Source organism: Myxocyprinus asiaticus, chromosome 47, assembly GCF_019703515.2.
Source record: "Myxocyprinus asiaticus isolate MX2 ecotype Aquarium Trade chromosome 47, UBuf_Myxa_2, whole genome shotgun sequence".
Classification (NCBI taxonomy): Eukaryota; Metazoa; Chordata; class Actinopteri; order Cypriniformes; family Catostomidae; genus Myxocyprinus; species Myxocyprinus asiaticus.
Window position 1 is genome coordinate 17,683,039 of NC_059390.1, and position 24,592 is coordinate 17,707,630.

Below are 24,592 nucleotides of genomic sequence, written 5' to 3' on the forward strand. Positions count from 1 at the left end.
ATATATATTTTATTTAAATCTCCAACAGCCTCTAATGACAAACATTAGATGTATCAGCAGTTTCTCACACAGTGTTTCAAAACATGCACACTACAAAATCTTAATTTTAATATATATTGATTAACAGTGTATTGAGTAATTGAAAACATGGACTAAAACCTGACAGATAGATAAATTATTTGTATTTTATATAAAATATACACAAGAAGTGGATAGAGTTGCAGTTTATAGCTCAGTTCATGACCTGCTACAGACTGTGGGGTGTGTGTTCCTAATATTACCAGCAGAGGGTACTGAAACACTTCCATCCTTGTTTTTCCATTTTAATTAACAAAATTAAATAAACTTCAACGACATTATAATGCATTCTGGCAAACAAACCACAGGGACTTGAAGTTATCTGTGCAACTGAAGACCAAAAACGCAAAGACCTTGACCTTAAGTTGATTTCCAACTTTGATTTGGCAGGTTACTTGCCAATTTTTAAATAACAATTTTCATCTGCTAAAATTTATATGACTTGTTTTACAGTAATTCTCACTCTGACAGCATTAATCGTTTAGACAAAAAAGGGATTTTTTTTTTTTTTTTTAAACAAATGTATGCATATGTCACTGTTAGCATTATAGAGAAAATTTGAAACAAATGCTTTAAAATTACAAATTTGTTTAACAATAATTATTGAGAACTTTTGTACAAAATCTGCCTTAGCAAAGTCAGTGGCACTTCTGAATCCTTAAACATGAAAACTGACTGAAGAATCCATCACTTTGGGGGACTTACCTCCAATTCCAAAAAACATCCATACAAAGTGAAACTTCTGGCACAGTTCTAGTCCACAAAATATTTGCCTGTATGTTTTTATTTAGTATAGAGCAAATCTGTTTTGGCACCTTGGCAAACAGACTCATCAAATCACCTGATCTGTCCATTACTTGCTAATCGTAAAATCACAGTCTTTTGGCTTCTGTCATTTCATTATTTTGTGTATAAAAGCAGAGATCTCCCTCTAGAGGTCAATAGTCTCACTGCAGATGCTAAGAGCATCAATCTGTCTGCACACACTGATAAACTCTTCTTGGATAGACTGGTCAAACTCTGACTGCTGGTCCAGACTCTCCTGTGAGTTTAATGTTCTGCAGGTTCTCTGTAAGCTGCCCCCTTGGTGGCTAGATGTGGCAGTGTGATTTAAGCCACCACTAAGGGTAGAGGGTGGCAGATGTTGTCCCTCTGGAGTAGAGCACAAAACTAGTGAGGAGCCAGCCAGAGACTGTCTGTAGATGGAACAGGAACTAGAGCTGCCTCGCCAGTGCTCTGGTGTTGAGCAAAAAGTGGAGGACGACAGTGATGGAGATGGGGATGGAGGAAAACCCAACGGAGGACCATCCTGTTGGGCTTGATAAGGGAGCGGAGCGTGGGGTAGCACCTCCAAACAGGAGGATGTTCTGTATAGGCATGGATCAGGTGTATGAGTGTCTCTGAGGGTTTGGACACCACTGGAGCTGGTTTCCCTACCATCCAGGGAACGGTCACTAGAGGTGAAGGGTCGTAAGGGGCTAAAGAGACTCGTGGGGAAAAGAGACTCACTAAATAGTGCCTCATCGATGCTTCGGCGCAGATTTATTGGTGATGGAGGGTGCAGATCCGCAGTGGAGTCACTGGTACAGGATGATCCCACGGAGGGGGCACCAGTGCTGGGTTGAGTGTTCGGAAGGTCTATGTCAAGGTCCCGATAGGTCAATGCACGGTTACTATGGTATAGAAGATCAAGGCCATTCAAGCTGCCAAGACGATCATCCACCAGTGTGTACAAGGGAAGGTACTCTGTTTCTCCATGCCCAGTTGGATCGCAGATGGCCAGCTTCTCCTGCTGGGATAGAGTCCATTGGTAGCTCCCAGGAATAATAGGTGACTTTGCTCCAAGAAGTTCAGACCAGCAACTGCCTGGTTGGGGAAGGTGATCGGAGCAGTAGACTGGCTGAGAAACTACCAGCACCAATGTGATGCAGACCACGGCCTCACAAACTCGGCAACTGAACTGAAATGTCCACCACGGCCAAGGCTGAAAGGCCTCAATGCTTCCAGCGAGGCCAAGGGCGTGCAGAATAGCATAGAGCTGCAGCCCTGTGCAAGCCAAAGAGAAGACAGCTGAGAGAAGCACCGCCGCTGCTGCGCGGTCCCAATCTCGACTCTCTGCAAACGGGCAACGATAGTAGCGTTCAGCCGGTGTTGGCGATGTGTTGTTCAGATGATAAATATGCTTGGAGTCAGCACGAACGTAGCAGTAGAACACGAAATATGCAGTGGACAGGAAAGTCGCCAGACCCACAAAGGCGCCTCGGGAAATCAAGCACAGAAACTGGTATTGTGTTTTTCCTTGTTGGTCAACATGGAGTAATGCAGCGGGGCCAAATGCAGCAACAAAGTGCAGAAGCACTAAGCAGGCTAGAAAGCAGGGTCTTTGAAAGGCTGAATAAGAAAGCTGCATACGGGAGCGCATTGACAGAAGCAGGAACACTAGGCCGAAGGCGGCTGTCATGCAGGGGAATGGTGCCTCGTAAAGTAACAGTGAGGCCTCAGTGGATGCTATGTGTTCCTGGTATCCGTAGGCATCATAAACTAGGGCAAAAGCCCTCGTGCAGCCAGCAGCCACCAGGCAGAGGCTGACCAGAGTGAAGTAGCCACAACCTGATGGGTACTGAAGGGGCAGGCAGAGAAGGTTCAGGGTGGAGGCCAAGGCAACTAGACAGAACACAGTGCCCAGTCCATAAATGTGTGCTTCCCACGCCAAACCCCATGTTGCTAGGGCACTGTTCCAATCAGAATACAGTGCCACAAACAAATGTGGGGCTGGAAACGTGATGGGGCTCTGAGATAAGTTGGTGGAGATGGTGGTTGTGCTGTCATTTTTGCTGCTACTGTTGCTCAGAACGGTGGTGGGCCACGTGTCACTGCAGATTCCAGAATGTTCTGCGTTGCAGTCCGGGAGTGCAGATTCTTGGGTAAGGTCTGTCAGCCAGTCCTCAGACAGTGTTGTGGGCATTTCTAAAATACAAGAGTATACGGATGGCAGTATTAATAAAAGCAGAGATGCGTAAAGGTGCATGCAAAATTTCTCAGATATCTGTGAAAGCTACAGTCTTATGCAAGCTCATTAGCAGAAACCAACCCTGTGCTTTTGGATATAAAGGTTTATTTAAATCTTAAAGGGGTTATACCATATACCCCCCCCCCAAATCATTACTGTCACCAGCATCTCTGACAACCTATAATTCGTTTTTCTGCAATGGACATCACCACTGGAGGGCATGTTTAAGGGGACTGCCCAGTTGAGTATGTTGTACAGCAGAAAGCCATGGTTATGGCGGAGATTCTCAAATCTTGAAAGCATTTGTCAGTCTAATGATTTAATCTCGTTTTTAAGTCAGCAGCTATGATATTTCTCAGAGAGGCACCAAAATGGAACAATTGGAAATGGAAGAGAGGACATGATTTAGATGCAGCAGGGTGGGATGCCATGAAAGGCATAGATATAACATCTGTTGTTTCCATATAAATGCAGTTGTGATCATATCGCATGTTTTGCAGAATACTGTGGGAGGAGGTTGCTGTTTTAGATTTTGGATTCTGTGGCTTGGCTCTGATGTTGAGGAGTGTTACATACATTAGGTCTGCATAGCCTAACAGACTTGGAAGGACTTGTTAAGCTCCATGTGACGGAAATCTTATGTCATTTTCCAATTCTTGAAAATGCTTAACAACCTTTTCTATTTTGAAGTGATGTATACAGTAGTCCAGAAACGAAACCTTGTATGAACTAACATCATCATAAAATATGTACACATTATGGAAACCCACACAGGTTTGTTTGTGGCATCTAATGTGCCACTGTAAACTGTAATAAGACACTCTGTGTTTCCAAAATAATTAAATCCCCAAGCACTTGGAGGATAGTCTTGATATGCATTTGGAATTTATGTGCAAATCCACCCAAGATGGATAATATTAGTTTCTACAGCCATATCTCTGCATGCTGTGCATAACAGTGTGGAGATGTAATGTGCGTCAGCACTTGAGAGACTGACACATCTAATTACAGCCTTTACAGAGCAGATCAGAGTCATAACTCATCTAAGATGCCACTATCAGGCTTCCTAAAAGAGCTGGTGAGTTTAATGTACCCCTGAGAAAGAAACCTTGGAGCTTTAAAGAGGAATTGCACCATGAAGTCACTGGTACTCTTCCAGCATCGTCACAACCCACAAAAGACAAAAGGTGAGCAGATTGTTCTCATTGTTTAAAGTGAAAGTCCACCCAAAAATAACAATTGAAGACATTTGGAAAACAGAATATCTTACTGGTTTGGAATGACATGAGGGTGAGTAAATGATGGCAGAATTTCCATTTATGGGTTACATCAACTCACCCCCACACTATGAATGGTAAATACATCATGTCTAGATTTTGATGGTGAGAACCTGCCACATTTTGGGTTGCTTCTGTAGTCTTTTACATGTTTATAGTGACTGACAATTTCCTGTTACACCCAGAGACAAATATACAGCTTTGTTTATGACCTACCTCTTTTTAAAAAAGCAAGCCTACGCATAGACACGGGTCACTCCCAAAGGTGGATTTGGTATTTTTTGCACTGGTTTTGGCCTTGGCTGGTGACCACCACTTTGGCTAAATATATGCTCGCTGTGCCCAGTCAGTGGTGAGTATTGGCCTCCATTAGAATGTCAGAAAAGCTATCTAGTGTTTATTCTGATGGTGGGGGTAGATAATCAAACCTATCCATCCTTGATTAACGGTGGCATGTGTGTAACGGCTGCAAACTGCTCATTAAACATTTCTCTTTAATCAAGACTACCATTGCATTTATTAGATCTATAACTTAAATCCAAGATGGCGGTTTAGCCACTTACATTATATTTAGGCTAAAGTGAAGTACTTCTGTTTGCACAAAAAGTTAAATCATCCAAACTTTGATGCCTTTGAATGTATTATTGACTTAATTTGTTTTCAGTAAAAATGTTTGACTGGTTATTTAGCTTTAAAAAGACAAAGACAAGGGGAATATATTATATTATGCTTTTCTGAGATTCCAGCTGCCAGTTTTAATTCTTGCGATTGATCATTATCATAAATTCTTGATGACAATGAGTTGTTTTAAATTGCTTTTAATGCATTTTGTATGACAAATTTGATGGTGTTCACTCAAAAATGAAAATTCTTTCATAATTTCCTCACCCTCATGTTGTTTCAAGCCTGTGTGACACAAAAGGAGATGTTTTATTTGGATGATGCATGAGTCACATATTATGATACTTTAGTGTCCTTTTTAAAAAATTTAAAGTGAGGCATAATCCACTGCTATTGTATTGAAAAGATGGAAGGCTATACATCAAAACAACATTTTGTGTTCTGCACAATAAAGTCGGTAAGACGGGTTTGGAACATCATTTTTGGATGAACTATTCCTTTAAGTCAGCCCTTGTTTTAATATTTGTGTTATTCTGTGCTCACATTTGAATGTGTGCTAAAACAAGACACAACTTTGACATAATGGGCTAAATTTGCTCTAAATCAATGTTTGCACAAGACTGTACGACTTGTTTTTAAAAATGTTAAAATAAAAATACTGATTTAGGAAAATCCATCCAAGATGTGTTTTCTTATTATTTAATTCCCATCAAAAATTTAAGATGGCACTACTGTGAATTAGGTCCATAATAAGTTTAAAAAATGTGGTATCTGAAAATATTGTTCACCATCAAATGACAATCTCACTCAAATGAGCTCTGGAATGCATATAAGTGACTAGCTGTCTGCAATAATTTCTGTGTTTGATTAACTGATGGGTGTGTGAGGAGAAAGTGTATGGGCAGACACAGGAAGAGGGTCACGTGAATGCCTGGCACTGATAAGAGCGATTGTTGTGGCAGGAGCTTCACACATCCTCCCCCTTTATTTCCTGTTGCCCGCTTGTGCCCTCCAGTCTCATGGGTGTGGAAAATATGACTAGTGTCTGGATGTTAGCCAAAGCTTCAGATGAGGAATCAATCAAATCTCAGTGACCCGATCCCTGTCACAACACTGCCACATTGGATGAAACTCAATCCGGGGAATTGCGTGCACAATCTAACACAACAAATAGACACAACTGCCTCTGGAAAACAGAGACATGTGAACATAGAAGGAATTAAAGGGATATTTCATCCAAAACTTTAAATTCTGTCATCATTTACCCTCATGTTGTTCCAAACCTGGATGACTTTCTTTCATAGAACAAAAAAGATGTTAGGCAGAATATTAACCTCAGTCAGTATTGCATCTTTTTTTCCATACAATGAAGGTAACTGGGTTTCCATCAAAATGTTTTACATTTTAAGTGCATTACTATAAAAAAATCTAAAGGAAATATTAATCGTTGTTTCCATCCACTACATAATGCACATTACCTAGAGGAAGCCGCCTTGTCGTGGTAGAGCAACTGAATGACCTCCTTGCTTTGGGAAGAGTTTTATTTGAAGGATTGGAGCAATTGTAAATTGTTTTATTAAATGCTGCCAGGAGACGCTGTAGAATAATTGTAATATCCAATATAATGAGGGCTGAAATGGCTACAATGCCCATAAACAGCCAGCTTCTGCATAACTGGGAGCATCTGCGCTCAAAACTGTTCTTGCGGAATGTGAGGACCCATTTTAATGACCAACTATGGGTAAAACACTTTAGAATGTCAAAGGCTATGTTCGAATAATTGTGTGCCATGGTTGGACCTTTTGTTGGGCCAGTTACATCAAGCTATCGAACACTCATAACTCATGCACAAATGGCCAGAACATGTCATCATTTTGCAAATAAACTGTTTCCATCACCTTAATGTGCATTTTAACTAAAGCGAGAAAATCCACCCCTGCATAGCGCATTAAAATTAAACTTTAAACGAATCTTGAGTTTATTTGCATATGAAGCATTTTCATTGATGCGCAAATTCTAAATAGTTGGATGGAAACCCAGCTAGTGAAAGAAGAAAGTCATAAGGGTGAGTAAATGATGACAGAATTTTCATTTTTGGGTAAACTATCCCTTTAAAGCAAATTTTCACATTATTAATCCTGTGTTTAAGTGGTTTTCTCTTTCCATTTGATGTTGTTATGGTAGTGGATTGTAATTGTATTGGCAGGAAGTTTAGCAGGAGGGGACAGAAAGCAGACGAAAGGCAAATGTCTCCATAGATCCACATGGGGTTAATGCGAATCCCTCTCTAATGATAGGTAGGGCCTATTGTTGATGGTGCCACCCTGGGCGAGTCAAAACAGGCTTATTATGGCTACTTTTATGGTTAGAAAAAAGTTTACGACTTCAAGGCATGATCACCCGCAAAGTCTGTTCAGACATGAGCTCAATTGCTTTAACTTCACTAAACAATCAAGTCTCAAGAACAACTGTGGCTCACAACTTGGCCTGCAGTCTATCAATGCAGATCTGAATGATAGCCTCAGTCACCATTTCCTTTCATTTTGTATGGAAAAAAGTTGAGCCTGAACATTTTGCCTAACATCTCCTTTTTTGTTCCAAAGAAGAAAGAAAGTCATACAGGTTTGAAACAACATGAGGATAAGTAAATGATTACAGACTGTTCATTTTTGGGTGAACTATCCCTTTAAGATAGATTACTAGATAGAGAGACTTCCAGATCTCTGTCAGCTGATTACCAAAGTATTTTAGGACGAGAAAATGTCCTGACTCCCTGATGCGATAATGCCAGCATCCTCTGTTTAATTAGGAACACAGTGCTCTATCATCATGTCAGTAGCGGATTTGGGCATGGGCAACATGTGCCGTTGCTCAGGGCGGCATCTTGCGGGGGGCGGCACGAGGCACCCACACAGACCCCCGGTCAACAACTTTGGGGGTACAAGCTAGAACCGCCACTGCATCATGTCATGCAAGTACTCATTCAGATTTCATCTGTCATGCCTCACTTTCAATTTCTGCCCTCTCTAATAATAGATAAGTGGACAGCAAGGTCGATCCCATACATATTGATGAGACTGTGGGTATGCTGACTTAGAGAAGAGGGCAGTGAAGGAGATAGGAAGACCATCTGATCCATCTCCTTCCTGCAGGTCATTTTAGTTTTGGGCAAGATGCATTTGTGTGCTAGATTCTGAGACCTTCTTAAATTTTGAGATCTGTCATCTACAGTTTTGCGGGTCAGAGCTCTGTGTGAAGTTTATTTGACGAGATGGCCAATAAACACTCGCATCTTCTCACAACCTGGTTCTTGGATAATTGTAGCATATTTTGTCCATCTATTATTGGAATTTAGGTTAGCCTGCTCAATGCAAGGGGAGGAAAGTGGGTTAGGTGCCACAGAAGAGAAGATGCTGGGTCTAAGATGTACCTCAACAGGGGAATGTGACGTAAAGTGGCACACTTAACACTCCGGCCATATGTTGATAGATCTGCTGTACTGAGACATGTTGTGTTACGTAACTCTCTCGGGCAGCTTAGCAGGCGGCTTGTTTGTAGGAGGCGCCAACTCTGTGATGAAAGCGCTCCTATAACTAGTTCCTCCTCCCACAGGAAGCAATTACAGGCAGGTAACAGACTGGTGGTCTGGATGCACTCGGCCACATCACACACACAGATATCTTCCACTTCGTCATATCACACAAAGGAGGAAGAGGCTGGCTTTATTTTTATCACTGATGGAATCAGAACAGTTGGCTCACTTGCTACTTGTAATAGAAATTTTACAATATATACATGTTTATTCATAATCATATAAGAATTAAGAAAATGTATACCCTCATACTGTTTCTGTGTTTGTGACTGAAATCACAAACCCTGCATTTCTGAAGACAAGAGTGGCCTTGCACAACCCCCGCATCCTTCTGCTTATCTGACAAGTAACTCAAACAGATGGTATTGTCGAGGTTAAAACTGTCATGAGGGTGGGGGTGGCTAACCCCAGAGAGAAACAAATTATACTATGCACGTCAGTCTGTTATCAGAAATGCATGGTGATGGAATCCAGGTACATCCTAGGGACCACATAAGCAAGAGAGTTAGGGGGTTTCATTGCTCATTACCTGAGCGTGAATTCTCTGTATGGTTTGAGTCCGCTTGCAAGTGTATTAAACTTACAGAAAGGCACCACAGTAACTATATTGACTCTTAACATGGCAACACGGATTTATGAACTATACTATTGCAGCTCTAGATGCCATAAAACAGCAATTACACGAAACCTCATTAATGACAATGCAAAACAGATTACCTTAGACTTTTGTCAGTTTGAATCAGTCTGGCCATTCTCTGTTGACTTCTTTCATCAAAAAGGCATTTCCGTCCACAGAACTGCCACTCACCGGATGTTTTTGGCACCATTCTGAGTAAATTCTAGAGACTGTTGTGCGTGAAAATCCCAGGAGATCAGCAGTTACAGAAATACTTAAACCAGCCAAATCTGGCACCAACAATCATGCCACGGTCCAAATCACTGAGATCACATTTTTTCCCCCATTCCGATGGTTGATGTGAACATTAACTGAAGCTCCTGACCCAAATATGCATGATTTTATGCACTGCACTGCTGCCACACGATTGACTGATTATATAATTGCATGGATGATTGTTGGTGCCTGACGGGCTGGTTTGAGTATTTCTGTAACTGCTGATCTCCTGGGATTTTCACCCACAACAGCCTCTAGAATTTACTCCGAATGGTGACAAAAACAAAAAAACATCTAGTGAGCGGCAGTTCTGCAGATGGAAACGCCTTGTTGATGAGGGAGGTCAACAGAGAATGGCCAGACTGGTTTGAACTGACAGAGTCTACGGTAACTCAGATAACTGCTCTGTACAATTGTGGTGAGAAGAATATAATCTCAGAATGCTATTCTAAGATGCGGGTTGGTGCTATTTTGGCGTCACGAGGGGGACCTACACAATAGTAGGCAGGTGGTTTTAATGTAATATATATATATATATATATATATACACACACACACACACACACACAGTTACTGTTTTGTTTTGTTTTTTTCAGTAGGGATTCTATATGTTGATGATAGTGATGCAGAAATTACATTTGCCTCACCCAGCATACTTTGATAACTTGATATGTCTAAATGAATACATGAAATAAGATGAATAATTTTAATAGCAATAACACTACTGGAAAAAACAGCTAAGGATAATAGCTGTGATTTGGAACACGGAAGTTGGTTTCTAGCTGGTCCAATGATTCTGAAAAATAGTTGACCACCTTAAGCTTGTATGACCAGCTGGTGGACCAGCTAATGACCAGCTTGGACCAGCTAAAGACCTTCTACTCTGTTTCCAAACAGCTACAAGCATAATCTGGATTTTCCATCAGGAGATGTGGTTGCTCTACCTTTCTTTACTCTTTGGGTACCTTGAAAGTGGTGCTATTTACTCATGTTGAAGATCTCTCTATTATATTTATCTTCTAAAATCTAGCTCATGTCCCAAGATACAATCAAAGTATAACTATCACAGGTGTAGATTATATTGAGGCACGCATTTCATCAGACAGTTTTATTGACCTGTGTTCCTGAGAGTCGTTGCACTTGCTGATGTTGTCTGATCACCACGTCGCGTTTGCATTGTCAAATCATCACTCCTCCCCGTTTCCTTATCTGCTTCCTCCGATGCAACGCCTGCTGAGAAAACAGAGCACACAAGGCTGAGAATGTGGTACTGAATGTAAGAGGGCTAGAAGAGAGTATTCATGACTGAAAGTGGGTTGATGCAGGAATATTTCCTAACCTAGTTATGTCAAACGGATCTCTGCAATGCACTGAAGCTGAGCCAGGCCTCCATGGCATTGGGGTTAGCGTCTCATTGTGCAATTACGATGACTTTAACAATGACTGTGTGTGCAGCCATCACAATTATGACAGGGCTTCATTACACATCAGAAACAGAAACCTTATCTTTGTGACCAAGCAGGATTGTATAAAGTAGTCCAAAGCGAAGCTTTCTATGTGATAAAACTGCAAACACACACTTTTGAAGTATTAACACACACACCTTACCAAGACTGAAAAGAGCCCAGACACAATGAGGACAGACTGTTTAATATCTGTTCACCGGTCAGTGATTCCCATAGATCCCATTGAAATAACTTTTTCTATTAAATCTGCAGAACCACACAGAGCACCTGTATGTTTACATTCCCAAATGTGTAGCTCTGTGGATGTTTGGGCATATTTCTGCATATGGATCCTTATAGTTTGTATAGAATCAATGTGCCCATATTTAGTGTGGAGATTTTCACAAATTTCGTGTGATATTTTAAAATAATGACCGTACGTCTGGGGATAAAGTGATTTTTCACCTTTCTTCTGAGTATTGTGCATCATCTTTCTTACTGCTCACTTCCCTCTGCAATGTTTACAAGTATGCTAATATAATAATTTAAACTCAAATCAGTATTCATGTCCAATTATTTATTTATTTGTCAAGTATAATAAGCGGCATAATGAGCAGTTAAACGGTCATTTATATATAAACACCAATAGTATCATTAGAACTCTTTCTTCCCACATAACATAATTTCAACTCAAATTGAAATTCCATGTCCATTTAATTATAAATTTAGCAAGAAACCATGAAATAAGTGGGACTATCTTCAGTCAGCTGGTCATTACCATTTGTCATCTAAAAACAAGTTTTATTGTCTTATAGACGTTTGCTTCCAAATTTTACAATTATCATGTTTAGAATTATTTTTAAACAATATTTTTAATGCAATACATGACAAAAATACTGTATTTCTGCAGTGCAGAAAACGAGGGTGATATGCTATGCATACATATATATATATATATATATATATATATATATATATATATATATATATATATATATATATATATTATTTTTTTTTCCCAAATAGAGTAATACATTTGGAGCTTATTTTCAACACATCACGCTTGGTTCTTGAAATTCTTGCAATAAACCAACGAATTCTGCCCCGCTTTATGGAACGTGTGTGTATATGTGTGCTGTATAACCTCTCCTGCTGCTCTTCATGGCTAATTTAGACATTCTGACTCGCTTATAAATTGAGTTGAGTGCATCATCCACCAGCTGGCTTCAATGAAGCGTCAAACATCCACCATCACTCTCTGTCAAAGCCATCTAGACCATTGACTCTCATTAGATGATGAGGAATGTGCTCTCCGTCCAAGCATCCCTCTTTACCTCCATCGTTCTGTCTTGTTCTCCTCTCTCTACCTACTTTCTTCACTCAACTCCTCCCTAGAATCTCTCTATTCTGCTCACATTTCTTTCCCTGCTCTCCATTAATAAAGAAGGAATTAGATCAGAATTTGAAATGTTGTCCCCTGCACAGTGTCAGATACATCATTTAATCTCCCTCATGAGGCTTAATGTATGTCTGAGAGTGTGTGTGCATTTGTCTGTATCTCTGTGTGTGTGTGTGTGTGTGTGTGTGTTTTGAAAGATTATGAACAGAATTCAAAAGCAGATCTGAATTTCATTAAAAAAGGATCTAGTTTTACAAATAAACCCCCATAATTTATTATAATTTTCCTTCCCTTTGGGTTCATATTGTCACACAAACTCTAGTCTAGACACTCCATAGAAAACAGATTCTTAGGATTAGCCCTCGGTGAAATAACAGTGAGGTAAATATATTAAAGGGAGAGCACACCCAAAAATGAAAATTCTGTCATCATTTACTCATCCTTATGTTGTTTCAAACCAATATGACTTTCTTTCTTCCGTGGAACACAAAAGGAGATGTTAGCTTCAGTCACCATTCACTTTTATTTCAAAAAGATGCAATGAAAGTGAAAGGTGACTAATGTTCTCCCAGAAAGTATTTTGTAGTGTGTGCCTGTGTTAAAGTGACATAGCTGTGCATACCTGTGCATAGTTGTGCATATCAGTTTATCCAAAACAGATGGTCAACAATCTTAATAATACATAGCACTTTCAATCAGTGTTGCCTTGACAACAATCACATCATTACTACTTGGAGAGTCGTAACATTGACAACCATTTAGTTTATGATCTGATTTGGCTCTGACATAACTAGAATGTCTCAAGCAGTCCGAAAGCTCTGTAGTGTAATCAAATACTAGAATGTCATATTTTCAGTCAAATGTAGCCAGGCCAAACAGCAGTCACCTGTTTGAATGACCTACTGAGATAAATATCTCCTGTATTTTTTAATATGTGTACCAAACACTTTTAAGACTAGAATGGTCTTTTCTTGCATTCAAATTATAATTTCAAGTTTTTTTTAAATTTTGGGTTGAAATAACCCTGACAGTTTTTGTAATATTCACCCATACAGCCCTCTCTATCACTATTTCCTCTTCTCTGTTTTCCCCTCCTCCTCTCAGATCCAGTGTGGAAATTGACCTTGCTCTTAGTTCCAGTGTGCTTTGAGGAGGGGGATAAGCAATTTGTGGCTGTCTGCACCTCCAGAAGACAAGGTGACCCAAACATTAGTCAGTAATGTGCTGTTTCGTAGTCACCCATGCACCCACCCACACACACACCCACATGCATGCATACATAAACAAATGTATGTATCTATAATGGTGGGCAATTTCCATTGACATCTATTGTTTTTATACTGAGCTAATGATCTTTTCTTATCCTCTAAACCTAACCCTCACCGTAACCTTTTTGCATTTTACATTTTCATTAAGATATTAATTAGATTGTTTACGAAGCCAGTTTCCTCCCTGTTTGCTGGTCGTGGTTGCCACAATGTAGGTGAATTCAGATTTTGCTATCCTTGTGGGGATATTTTGTGGTGTGGGTGGTGTGGATGGAAGCAGCTCTATTATTACTCAACATTTCTCTCTGTACAACTCTCTTTCTCTATGTTTCCTGTTTCTTGGCTCAGCCGTGCTTTGCCATCTGAAAAGATTCATGAGTTTGGATGGAGAGGAAAAGAACAGAAGGACGTGGAAAAATGCATCTCTGGGAGCCAGGAGAAGTTGAAAGAAAACATAAAACTAAAGGAAGGGTTAAAGGAGCTAAAGGACACTTACTGTATGTTTACTAAAAGGTACCCAGTAAATGTCAAGAGAGGTCTATTACTAACAGAGAGAGAATGATAGAGGGAATGGAGAAAAGGGGACTAAATTTTGAAAGAGTCATGCTCAGCATCCACGAACAGGCGGTGCGGAAAAACATTGTCCCTGAGGATTCACTGACTCTGCTGACTCTGCCATCGGAATACTGATCACATACAACCTAGAATGCTGCTTCTCCAGTACAAATCCCATGCTTCCTTTACACACACTCACACCTGTCTTACTGTCCCCTTAGCTGTAGATACTAAACAGAGCCATGTCAACACTCGTAAACACAGCTTAACCACTTAATATACAGCACAGCTTGGTACATTTACAGAGATGTCTAGTTTTGGTGTGTGATTACCTTTAAGGAATTTTATATTGTTTTTATTTGTCATTTGTTTGGCTGATATCTTATGGGTCTAGTGCTCATTTTGACCCTTCTTTCTTAATGCATAAAATAACTTTAAATGTTGACTTTGGATCAGGGTTATAAAATGCCTTCCAGTCTTTGGGGCATGGTGTCTTTGGTGTAGTCCAAACACTCTTTGACCTTAAATGATGATTAGTATAGTTCACAATTAAGTCCTACTGTGCATGCTGCACAGCGTTGTATACACTGAAAACTGCTAACTATTTTTTTTTAAATAGTATGTGAAACTATATCAAACGATATTGATATTTATTGGGGAAAAAAATCTTCGATGTCGTTGATAACTTTTTAATAATTTTCGACATTTATTTAATGTTCTAGGTGATTGGGTCAGGTTTGTGTCGATAAAAAAAAAAAGTTCGGCAAAGTTATACACAGAACCAGGGACTATAAATTAAATGTTTTTCATTTCGGTTCGTTCTGAGCAAAAGCAGTATTTTTTGTTCCGGTTCAAAAGTTCCGCAGCCTCCTTTCCAAATTGTAACTGTTAGAATTCAGTGAACTGAGAAATGTACTTTTTATAATGTTTTCTTTGTGAGAAAACCCTCAAATCAGCAGAGATCTAAAGATGCACACTGACCTTTGTGATCGTATATTAACTGTTGCCTTCTGGAGTGCTGAACAATTATAAGTCAATATCTAACAGGCCCTTTCACAAACGTGAATACATTGTACAAATGAAAGTTATTAATGTATCTGGATTAGCCGTGCATGTACAAGTAGTAAATTTATATTGATGTTAATAAGGTCTGCATTCACAGAATGTGATGTCCACAGTGGGCAATTAGGCAAAGAAATGTGCAATGCAGCAGTTTCCTTCAGGATCAAAGCACATGTTTGTTTGGGCTTCAGGAAGTGGTGTAATTCCAAATCTTTACTGTGATAAACCCTTTGGGCTTTGGTTTCATGAAAAAAAAAAAATGATTTAACAAAATTAACCGGTTATAATCGGTTACCAGCCTTTAAAAATGATGTTTTCACTCCGGAACAATTGAAAATGACTTTGTTCCCGTTTTCGGTTATGTTCTGCAAAAAAAATCTGTTCATTTTCGATTTTGTTCCTTGAACCGTTTTTAGTCCCTGCACACAACTAGCTAACTGAATCACAGTCATGAAATCAGCCGGTAATGAGGCTAGGTAACTGCTAGCTATTCGGCTAAAATATCCGGAAATGTGTATCAAACAACACAGCATTTACAGTGCAGTACAAATATTGACTGAACACAACATCAACTCTGACATCAACACCATTGCTGTTTATCTATGTACTATTTAGTCCAATTTTTTTTTCATGATCCAAAGCACTGTCACTTGTTGGCACAGGCAAGAACATATTTTTTCTTATTCATGTGATGTTTATTGGTGGTGGGCAGTCCAGCTTATGCTGCATTATTGCCACCTACTGAGCTTTAGAGTTAAACATCTGCTGAAGATTATGAAATTTCGCCAATTTCATCGTCTTCAGCAGACATTTGACTCTGTTGAAAAGAGATCACATCTTATGTGGGATTAACCCTAAACTGAGTTTACTTCTTAATAGGTAAGGTAGCTTATCCATTGGAGCTTAATTGTAAACAAACAAGTTCTGTTTACATTCATTCTAGAGGTCTAACAAACATACTGTATGAAATGCATTTCATGGGCCATTAATTGTATGAAATGTACATCGTGATAAATCGAATGATATGAAATAAACAAAATACAGTGAAATATATTTTTGGCCATATCACCCAACCCCATGTTAAACAATATGCATTATGCAACAAATCTTTTTAAACAGTAATATGCTACATTGTTGTCACACCTTATTATGTGCATGCAAAATTCTGCAAGTGGCGTTCAGTTACCAACTCGGAAATAAAAATGGTTATTTTCCCCTTATATTCCCCTTAAATAAAAGTTAAATGAAACAAATGACTAAACAAAATACACCCATACCAATTCAGGAGAGGTCAAATGGTGTCAATATCCTTTTTTGGCTATCTAACCCAAGATTATTTGCTTGGGGTGTAACTGAACCAACAGGGTGGGGTTGACTTACCTCCTGCTGGCAGGTTGGTAATGAATTCTCGGCCAGTGCTTTGGAATTTCCCCCCTTCTGTTGGGCCTGTAGTTTGCTGTGCCCATGACAATCCATCCAAAGCTTTGTCAGTGGGTTCAGTAGGTGTCCAGTCTGACTCTGAGGCAGTCTGTGTTGTCCCCAATGTGTGTTGTTCAGTGCTGAAGTCAGTGCTGGTCAAAGGTTCCGTTGAGAGTTCAGTCTTAAGGGCTGCTGTTGTTGTGAAATTTTTTATTTTTAATAAAGTTGTTGATCTTGACGTTGTTGATCTAGCATCTGTGGGTATAGTTTGATCACTGTTAAGGCTCTTGGTTTCTGTTGTTTGTCTTAGCGTTATAGTCTGCATGGTGCTGTTACGTTGAGCAGTGGATATTGGTGTTTGAGGAGATTGTGTTGTGTACTGTGGCGTTTCATCTGTGCTCTTAGGATTATTGGGAGGCCAGAGGTCAAGATCAAAGTTTGAATCAAACTTAAGAGGAAGCTCAGGTCTATCCAGTCGATAGTTGTTCCTGAGTAGGTCATTTGTTGGCAGTTTTGCTGATTTCAAAGGCAGCAGGGTGCCTAGGTGTATGGTGGTACTTGGAGTTTCCTCAGTTGTGATTGTGGTTGGCTGGTATTTTAGACTGGTTAACTCCTCTGTAGACAGAGTATAGTTTTGTGTGTTTGGTTCTGGGTTTGTTGGATTCACCATTTTCATGGTGACCAAAGGCCCTGCAGCCTTACCAAAAGGACTCCACGATCCCAGACCAAATGATGAAAGTTTTGGAAGTTTTCCCACATAGGGTAAGCCCCATCCTTTTGACTCTGCCTCTGTTTGGGTTGTCGGTTTTGGCCCAAACCCACTGAAAAACCCATTCACAGAGCTGAAGAGAAAGAACAGAACTCCAACCGCGAGAGTCCCACGCAGAAGCAGCATTCTGCCTCTCAAACGTTGACATGGACCACAGCTCACATGGTGTCTGACTTTCTGCGCACGGCCCACCAGTTCCACCAGACTTCTGCTGCACATGAAAAAAAAACATTGACCTCCTTTCAGTTCATTTCAATTAACTTAAAAATCAATTGTCAACAAGCCTTCTCTTTCACTTTGGGCACCTACACACTAGAGAAAGCTCAGGCATAGCGTTTGATGGACAGGAATGAGCAAGGTGCATTTTGAGGGTGTGGAAAGAGTCGGCTCATTTTAAAATCAAGCAGGAATATAGTGAATTGAATTTCCAAACTGGATCCAACTCTCTGAGGTTCTCAGTGGTCAACGTATGCTTACTTCAGAATGCGATGCAGAAAAAAGTTAAAATGTTTTCTTAACTTTTAGTTGCATGACTTTGTTTTGCAAACCCATATGTTTTCCTCTGCATCCTTGTGACACAACCATCCCCACTGAAATTAAAGGGATAGTTCACTCTAAAATGTAAATTCTGTCTTGATTTAAGATAACACGGGATCTCAACATGTTGCTTCTGAAAGTTCTGATACCCTGACCTTGACCCCATTCTGCTGAGTAATGACAAGTGCCATCTTGCATCAATTCAAATGTGTTTAGATATTCCTGTGGTGATACTGACAGCACATTGCATGAGCAGCCTCAGAGACATGGGTCCTGGTCTTATGAACTGCGATGCACCTAACTGATCTCTGCCTACATCACCTTGGTCTAATGATGGACTACTCTCTTGAAATGGAATACCTAGACTATCAATTAATTGCCAACAAAACCCTTCATCAGCCAACTAACAAGGACAATTGCATCTATGTGAACTTCTGCAGTTAATCCAGGATGGACTTGAAAGACATTAGTCATTAATCTTTCAGTTCATACAAAATCTTTGTTTAAACACTGACCCTTAACACTTACTTAGTTTAATAATTTTAAACCATGACTTGTACTATACATAAGTAATACTGGCATTATATTCATGATGTTAGCCAGAGGGGAACTGGCCCCCACAGTGAGCCTGGTTTCTCCCAAGGTTATTTTTCTCCATTAACCAACATCTTATGGAGTTTTGTGTTCCTTGCCACAGTCGCCTTCGGCTTGCTCACTGGGGTTATAAATACAATTATTATTTAATTACTTATTTTTAAACACAATTCACAATCGTATTTTATCAAACTACACAATGATGACTCTAAAACATTATAAATATTACAGTTTCATTTTCTGTTAATGCATGATTTTCTGTAAAGCTGCTTTGAAACGATATGTGTTGTGAAAGGTGCTATACAAATAAAAATGACTTGACTTGTGAAAACCAGAAAGTAATCGCTTTCACAAACAAGAGTGAGTGTGATTCGGGGGTTGCATTTTGCCTCTGTTTACGTTACATTTTGTTTCCACTGCTGGTTAGGTTTAGGGTTAAGGTTTGGGTAAGTGGGTGGAAAGAATAAAATATGTATTGACTGTATTACATAATTTACACAAAAAACAATTCGCTTTGCAACTCCCGTTTGGCACTCTGTGGACATTTCACTTGGAAACTGAAGCTCACATTCACAAGTATGTTCAACAACACTTCCAGGTTTGGCCACAGAAGTCATAAAGGTTTGGAACAACATGAGGTTGAGTAAATGATGATCAAATTTTCATTTTTAGGTGAATTCCCTTACAAAAAAGATTTGAATACCCTTTCTGCAAATTCACCACTCATTCATTTTCACATGCAAATGAGTTTGCAGCAAACTCTTCATTGTCGCCAAAGGTTTGCTGCAGGTTCACCACTACCAGTGAAGAGCTGCAAACTTCTGGCAAACATTTGTGCAAATCACAAGCTCATCTGCATATGAAAATAATGAGTGGAAAATTTGCAGCAAATTTGTGGCAACCAACCCTAACCCAAAAATGAAAAATCTATCATTTTTTACTAACTCCCATGTTGTTCTAAACCTTTATGACTTTTGTGGCCGAAGCTAGAAGTGTTGTTAGTGGATAGTTTACCAGAACTCCAGACTCCAGTAAGGGTAATCCCTTCAATAAAGCAATGTAAACTCAGGTGTGTAGGTGCCTTAATATTGAACTATTCTGTGCTTGCTCTTGTCTAATCTGTATGAAATAACAGTCTAATGTCTTTTACATGATGTTGTGTCTTGCTCACCTTAGTGAAAAGCACCTCATATGGCTCTGAGATGATTTGCCTGTGAGTGTAGTAATCACATACCAACCTCTTTGCTTCCTGTTGTTAGAGAGGTGGCCTCAGCTCTCCATAGATTGAGCAGTCATGGAGAGAGAGAGAGAGAGAGAGAGCTCTCTTAGAATACTAATGGGAGAGCAGAGGTCTCTTTGTGAGTGTGTATGTATATATGGGGGTGGTGTAAGACATATAGAGGCCCAGTTTCTTTGTGGAACTGTGGGCTAATTTTGGAGTGCAATGCTTATGCCCTGTAGCCTCAGTGAGAGGAGTTGAATTTGATGGAATCTCTCACAGCGAGAGACCTTAAACACTTTTTCCTTTCCTCTCTGCCTCCAGATCCTCCCTCTCTCTCTCTCTCTCTCTCTCTCTCTCTCTCTCTCTCTCTCTCTCTCTCAGTTTCTCCCCCCCACATGCAATTGATTTGTTCTTGAAACTTAAATAAACTTTCTATTCTCCCACTGGGAATAACATTACTTCTCAGATGGTAAACAGAAGGAGACCTATTTTGAATTTCTCTTCCAAATCATTTCTCTCTTTCTATCTCTCTGTAACCCTGTTGCGTCTTATCAATCTCTCACTGCCATCTGTATCCCAGAAATGACCTTCCTCAAGAGACTGTTTAAAGACTGAGCCCTTGCTCATTGCTGGAAAAACACAACCTAATTTAGTTTCCTTACCACATTAAACCAACTAACAGACTGGGTTTCAAAGATGGATCCCAGATTCATCTCTGTGAGAAAACCCTCAAATCAGCAGCGATCTAAAGATGCACACTGACCTTTATGATCGTATATTGATTATTGCCTTCTGGAGTGCTGAACAATTAGAAGTCAATATCTAACAGGCCGTTTCACAAAAGTGAATATATTGTACAAATAAAAGTTATTAAAGGTTAATTTTTACAAAAAAATTTAATGCATAACATTTCCTTACTATCTGAAAAATATCACTGAAATACAGTAGGTCTCCTGAGAATTAACACTTGTGTCTGTAACAGCCCTAGGCACTAATAAGAATCTAGTGGCATAGAAATAGCATACATGAAATTTAATGAAGCTATACACCACTGTTTTTTGTTGTGGATCTGTATTATATGTATTTTATATTGTAAATTCCACCTGTGAACAATCCTCAGATCTGGGTTTTAATTGTGTAATCTCTCCACAGGGGGTGCTGTTGGTCATCAGCTGTCTGGTTGAGTCACAGTCATTACCGTTATTAGTGACAAGACTATTTACTCATTACCACACACCACCTGCTTTGAGCAAAAATAGTCCTGTCTCTCACATCATCACCAGTAAAGACTGCATTACTGCAGGTCAGATATATGAAAACATTGACTGATGTCAGATATTTAGCTTTCTCTGCCTTTGCTTTGTGCTTTCACAATTCCCTAAACGTTTTGTTTCGGGAGAATGGTTTCGTCTTTTCTAAATGCTTCAGAAAGACAGACCACACAGGAGCTACAAATGCTTCTCTGTATGTCAGAGCCTGAGCCAAGCAGGAAACCTAAATGACTGTATAGCTCTGAGCTTTACTATTAGACCCCCCTCTCTTTTCTTTTTTTTCTTTCTCTGTTTGTCTCTATCCATTTCTCTCTAACTCTCTCCCTTCCCTCTTTCATTGTCATTTTGTTCAACTTTACCTGGCAAAGAAAGGCCCTGCCAACACAGGATGTAATCACACAAGCAGAAAAAAGGAAAAAAGAGAGAAGTCGAGAGCTACCCATGATTTAACAACACACATTTATTCTTTGCCTAAAATCCTAAGTTTTTGTATTTGGAAAGTGGTCCTCCCTTGACTACAGCATCTGTTTCCCGCAATTCCCCAATGTGATGTACTTCATTCTTACACGCATAATCACCTTATTATGGATTACCATCATCATACAAACTTTTTCACAATTTTTTTCTGTTTACTCAATACCTTCAATGTGTAAAGTTCTTAGCAATCAGCAGTAGCATATGTAGGCATTGTCTGAAAACTGAAGGCAGCTATGTTCCTGTCTGGCTGTTCAGTTGGTCATTGACTTAACAGACATGTTCTGCTAAGGTGTTCATTTGTTGATATTCCTCTATGCACATCCCTGAATTTCTTGACCTAGGAGAACTTGGCTAGATGAAGAGCATTGATGATTGGTTAAAACTAATCGTTGATGGTTTGGATGTGAAGTTCTTAATTTATTTTCATTAATCAATTAATTTTTAAACCATGTTGTGCGCAGTATAAACGCAGGCTTTGTTAACCTAGGGTGCATAAGTTTGTTCAGGAGAAGAAAGTTTGGCTTCTTCTATTGTATGAATTGGGCAACAAGGGTGTATTTTAACATACTGCCATAAGTAGGGCGCTGAGTTCTGAAGTGCCTTGATGCCTTCCTACCTAGAGTACATACAGTATGCTGCCTGTAGATGCACCATTTTCCAGGTTTCGAACAAGGCCATTATGTGATCATCATTTTTGGTAAATTACATTTCTGATTAAATAAGTATGTTAAACAATGAGCGGCAATACATGGTGATTCCATAGTAGGACCTCAATGAAAACCACTAGAGAATAAAGAGAAGACTATAAGATCAGAATCAGGGTCAAAGTGTTCTCCTCTCTATTGTACATTTAAATGAATTTCTAGCACTGGGTATCTTCTTAAGTGGTGATGGATTGACTCGTCATGGTATCAGTTATTTTAACAGACCACTAGACGTGCATGATGGCTGTGGGAATCATTGGCTCATGCCTTGAAAAAAACAGACTGATTTATTCACAGAGCCTTTCTGAATCTTGTCATATAGACACAGTGGGGGGAGGGGGATATTTATGACCTGAAGCCATAGTAATACACAGATGCCCGTAAAGGGGTCTTCCTTTCAACTCAGTCTAAAGGTTTTTAGAGACAGCAAAAACCATTAGCCTAACCTTAACCTCAAATGATCCCAACCATGAACCAATGCATGAACACTGAGGTCCATGATCAAAATGCAGCTTAGTCCTAAACTACAAAGTCTAGAAATTCCTAGGGCTGGTTTACCAGAAATAGACTGAATTTGAAATAGAAACTTAGTCCTAGACTACATAGCATTTTAATTAGATATTTTCTATTGAACGTTGATTTCATGAAAAGCCTTTTCTCAGTTTGTAGGTTGGGCACCCATCATACATGTGAATTATGATTTGGAGATGATAAAACAAGCCAAATGTAGCATCCAGTCTTACAGAACCGCTGTTATTACTGTTATTTTACACAATGTTTCTCCTCCCATTCTGTCACACTGTATACTGTTGGCACTATGTACACAATAATTTTCCACCCCATCGGTTCGCCATGTCCTCAGCTATCACCATATTCATTAACACAAACTTATCAAATTTCTCACTGGAGGCCTAACTCTATCAGCCCATTAATGTTTAGTCTATTTCTGCATATTTACTACTAGATTATTTATTGCTGGCCTCCAGGGATCAACCAAGCTTGTTTCTCTTAATCCCTGTAAACAATATCACTCTAGTCTACACCATAAGGATGCCTCATATATAGTACATATCCATATATAAGGATAACCTCAAAAACATATGTGCTTATTAATCACTAATCTCTACTGATATTAAGTCATTTTTTTAAGATGGCATCCATGTGGCCCAAACAACCTGTTGACATTTGTGACAGTGAAGTCTATGGCAATATCACTGTAATATTCCAGCAGCCCTTACACATTATGCTTTTAACTCCTGTTTACTGTTATAAACACCTTGGCACACACAGAATGCCAGTCCTCGGAAGGAGTCAATTATACTTGGCTTTGAAAACATGATAAATGACCTGTCACGTTAATGTTTTCGTGGGCTTTTTGCTCAAAGCATCTGGATCACCTGATTATCTCACATGCACAGTTCCAAACCCAGGCTGCTACGCCGGCTGCCTTCGCCATGGTTACCAGAAGAGCAAAATGCGACTGACGGAAACAGAGCTTTGCTCACACTGCACATATGTATCTGTATGAAGAGCTAAGATACAGAAACATCCATTTAATGAGCGGTGCTCAAGATCAAGAGCATGATCCATTGTGATAGACCAATAACATATGTTTATGGTCCTGACACACACACCAAAAGTACCTACACACACATACACACACATAACTGGCTGAGGTTGTTTATCTTCACATTTAAGCCTGACATATACCTCATCAACCAGCATCACCTGTAGTGAGGTTAAAAACACATTTCTTACAAGAATGAGAGGAGAGACTCACCTTTCCTCCAGAAGAGGTGAGGAAATAGAGAATCCAGAGCAGCCACCAGCACTCCACTGCAAGAGAGAGAGAGCGATCTGTCTCCCTGTGCGTGTGGGAGAGAAATTGTTTTTGGTTGCACTCTCTCTCCCTTCCTCCCTCTCTGTCTCTCTCTCTCTCTCTCTCTCTCTCTCTCTCTCTCTCTCTCTCTCTCTCTCTCTTCCTCTCTCCCGCTGCATCAGTAGTCTAGTGTCGGATTCGGATGCACAATATCTGGTCACACCTCACTGAGCAGATTGTTAGAGAGCAGAGAGCAAGCACAGTACACCAGGCAACAATGTCAAGGAATTAAGAATCTTACACACAAACACACACACACACAAATTAATTATTAGAAGTACAAATTTTCCATTAAGTACTGTAGTCTCTCAATTAATATGTGGAAATAAAAACTCCATAGATAATCATAAAATGACATATTTAAACATAAAATGTTTTTTAAAATAATTTTTTAAATATATTTAAAAATATACCTCAGTAAATTGTAAATATGTAATATATTTTAAACATGATAAATTTCAGCCTAAATTCTTGACATTGAAAACAAGTCCAGAATTTTAAGTAGCCCTCAGCCTCTCTAT

General features: G+C 39.5%; 1 protein-coding gene across 1 annotated transcript; it reads right to left on the reverse strand.

Moving 5' to 3' along the window:
- Position 1: 1 nt before the first annotated feature.
- On the reverse strand, positions 2-24,091 carry LOC127436697 (proline-rich transmembrane protein 4-like). Its single transcript, XM_051691002.1, has 4 exons — positions 23,973-24,091; positions 16,580-17,598; positions 10,587-10,703; positions 2-3,045 (listed from the first exon to the last, which is right to left on the reverse strand). Exons 2-4 carry the CDS (start codon positions 17,511-17,513, stop codon positions 1,010-1,012), a joined length of 3,087 nt encoding a protein of 1,028 aa, XP_051546962.1. The 5' UTR covers positions 17,514-17,598; positions 23,973-24,091; the 3' UTR covers positions 2-1,009.
- Between the last annotated feature and the right edge of the window lie 501 nt (positions 24,092-24,592).

What these genes read in the sequence shown, in the direction of transcription:
- LOC127436697 (XM_051691002.1), bottom strand. Translation starts at nt 17,513, where the DNA reads ATGCTGCTTCTGCGTGGGACTCTCGCGGTTGGAGTTCTGTTCTTTCTC. An exon ending in TACCAACCTGCCAGCAGGAG is followed by an intron (nt 10,704 to 16,579) that starts GTAAGTCAACCC and finishes CTGTTTTCTCAG; the next exon opens with CAGGCGTTGCATCGGAGGAA. An exon ending in AACGACTCTCAGGAACACAG is followed by an intron (nt 3,046 to 10,586) that starts GTCAATAAAACT and finishes CTTGTATTTTAG; the next exon opens with AAATGCCCACAACACTGTCT.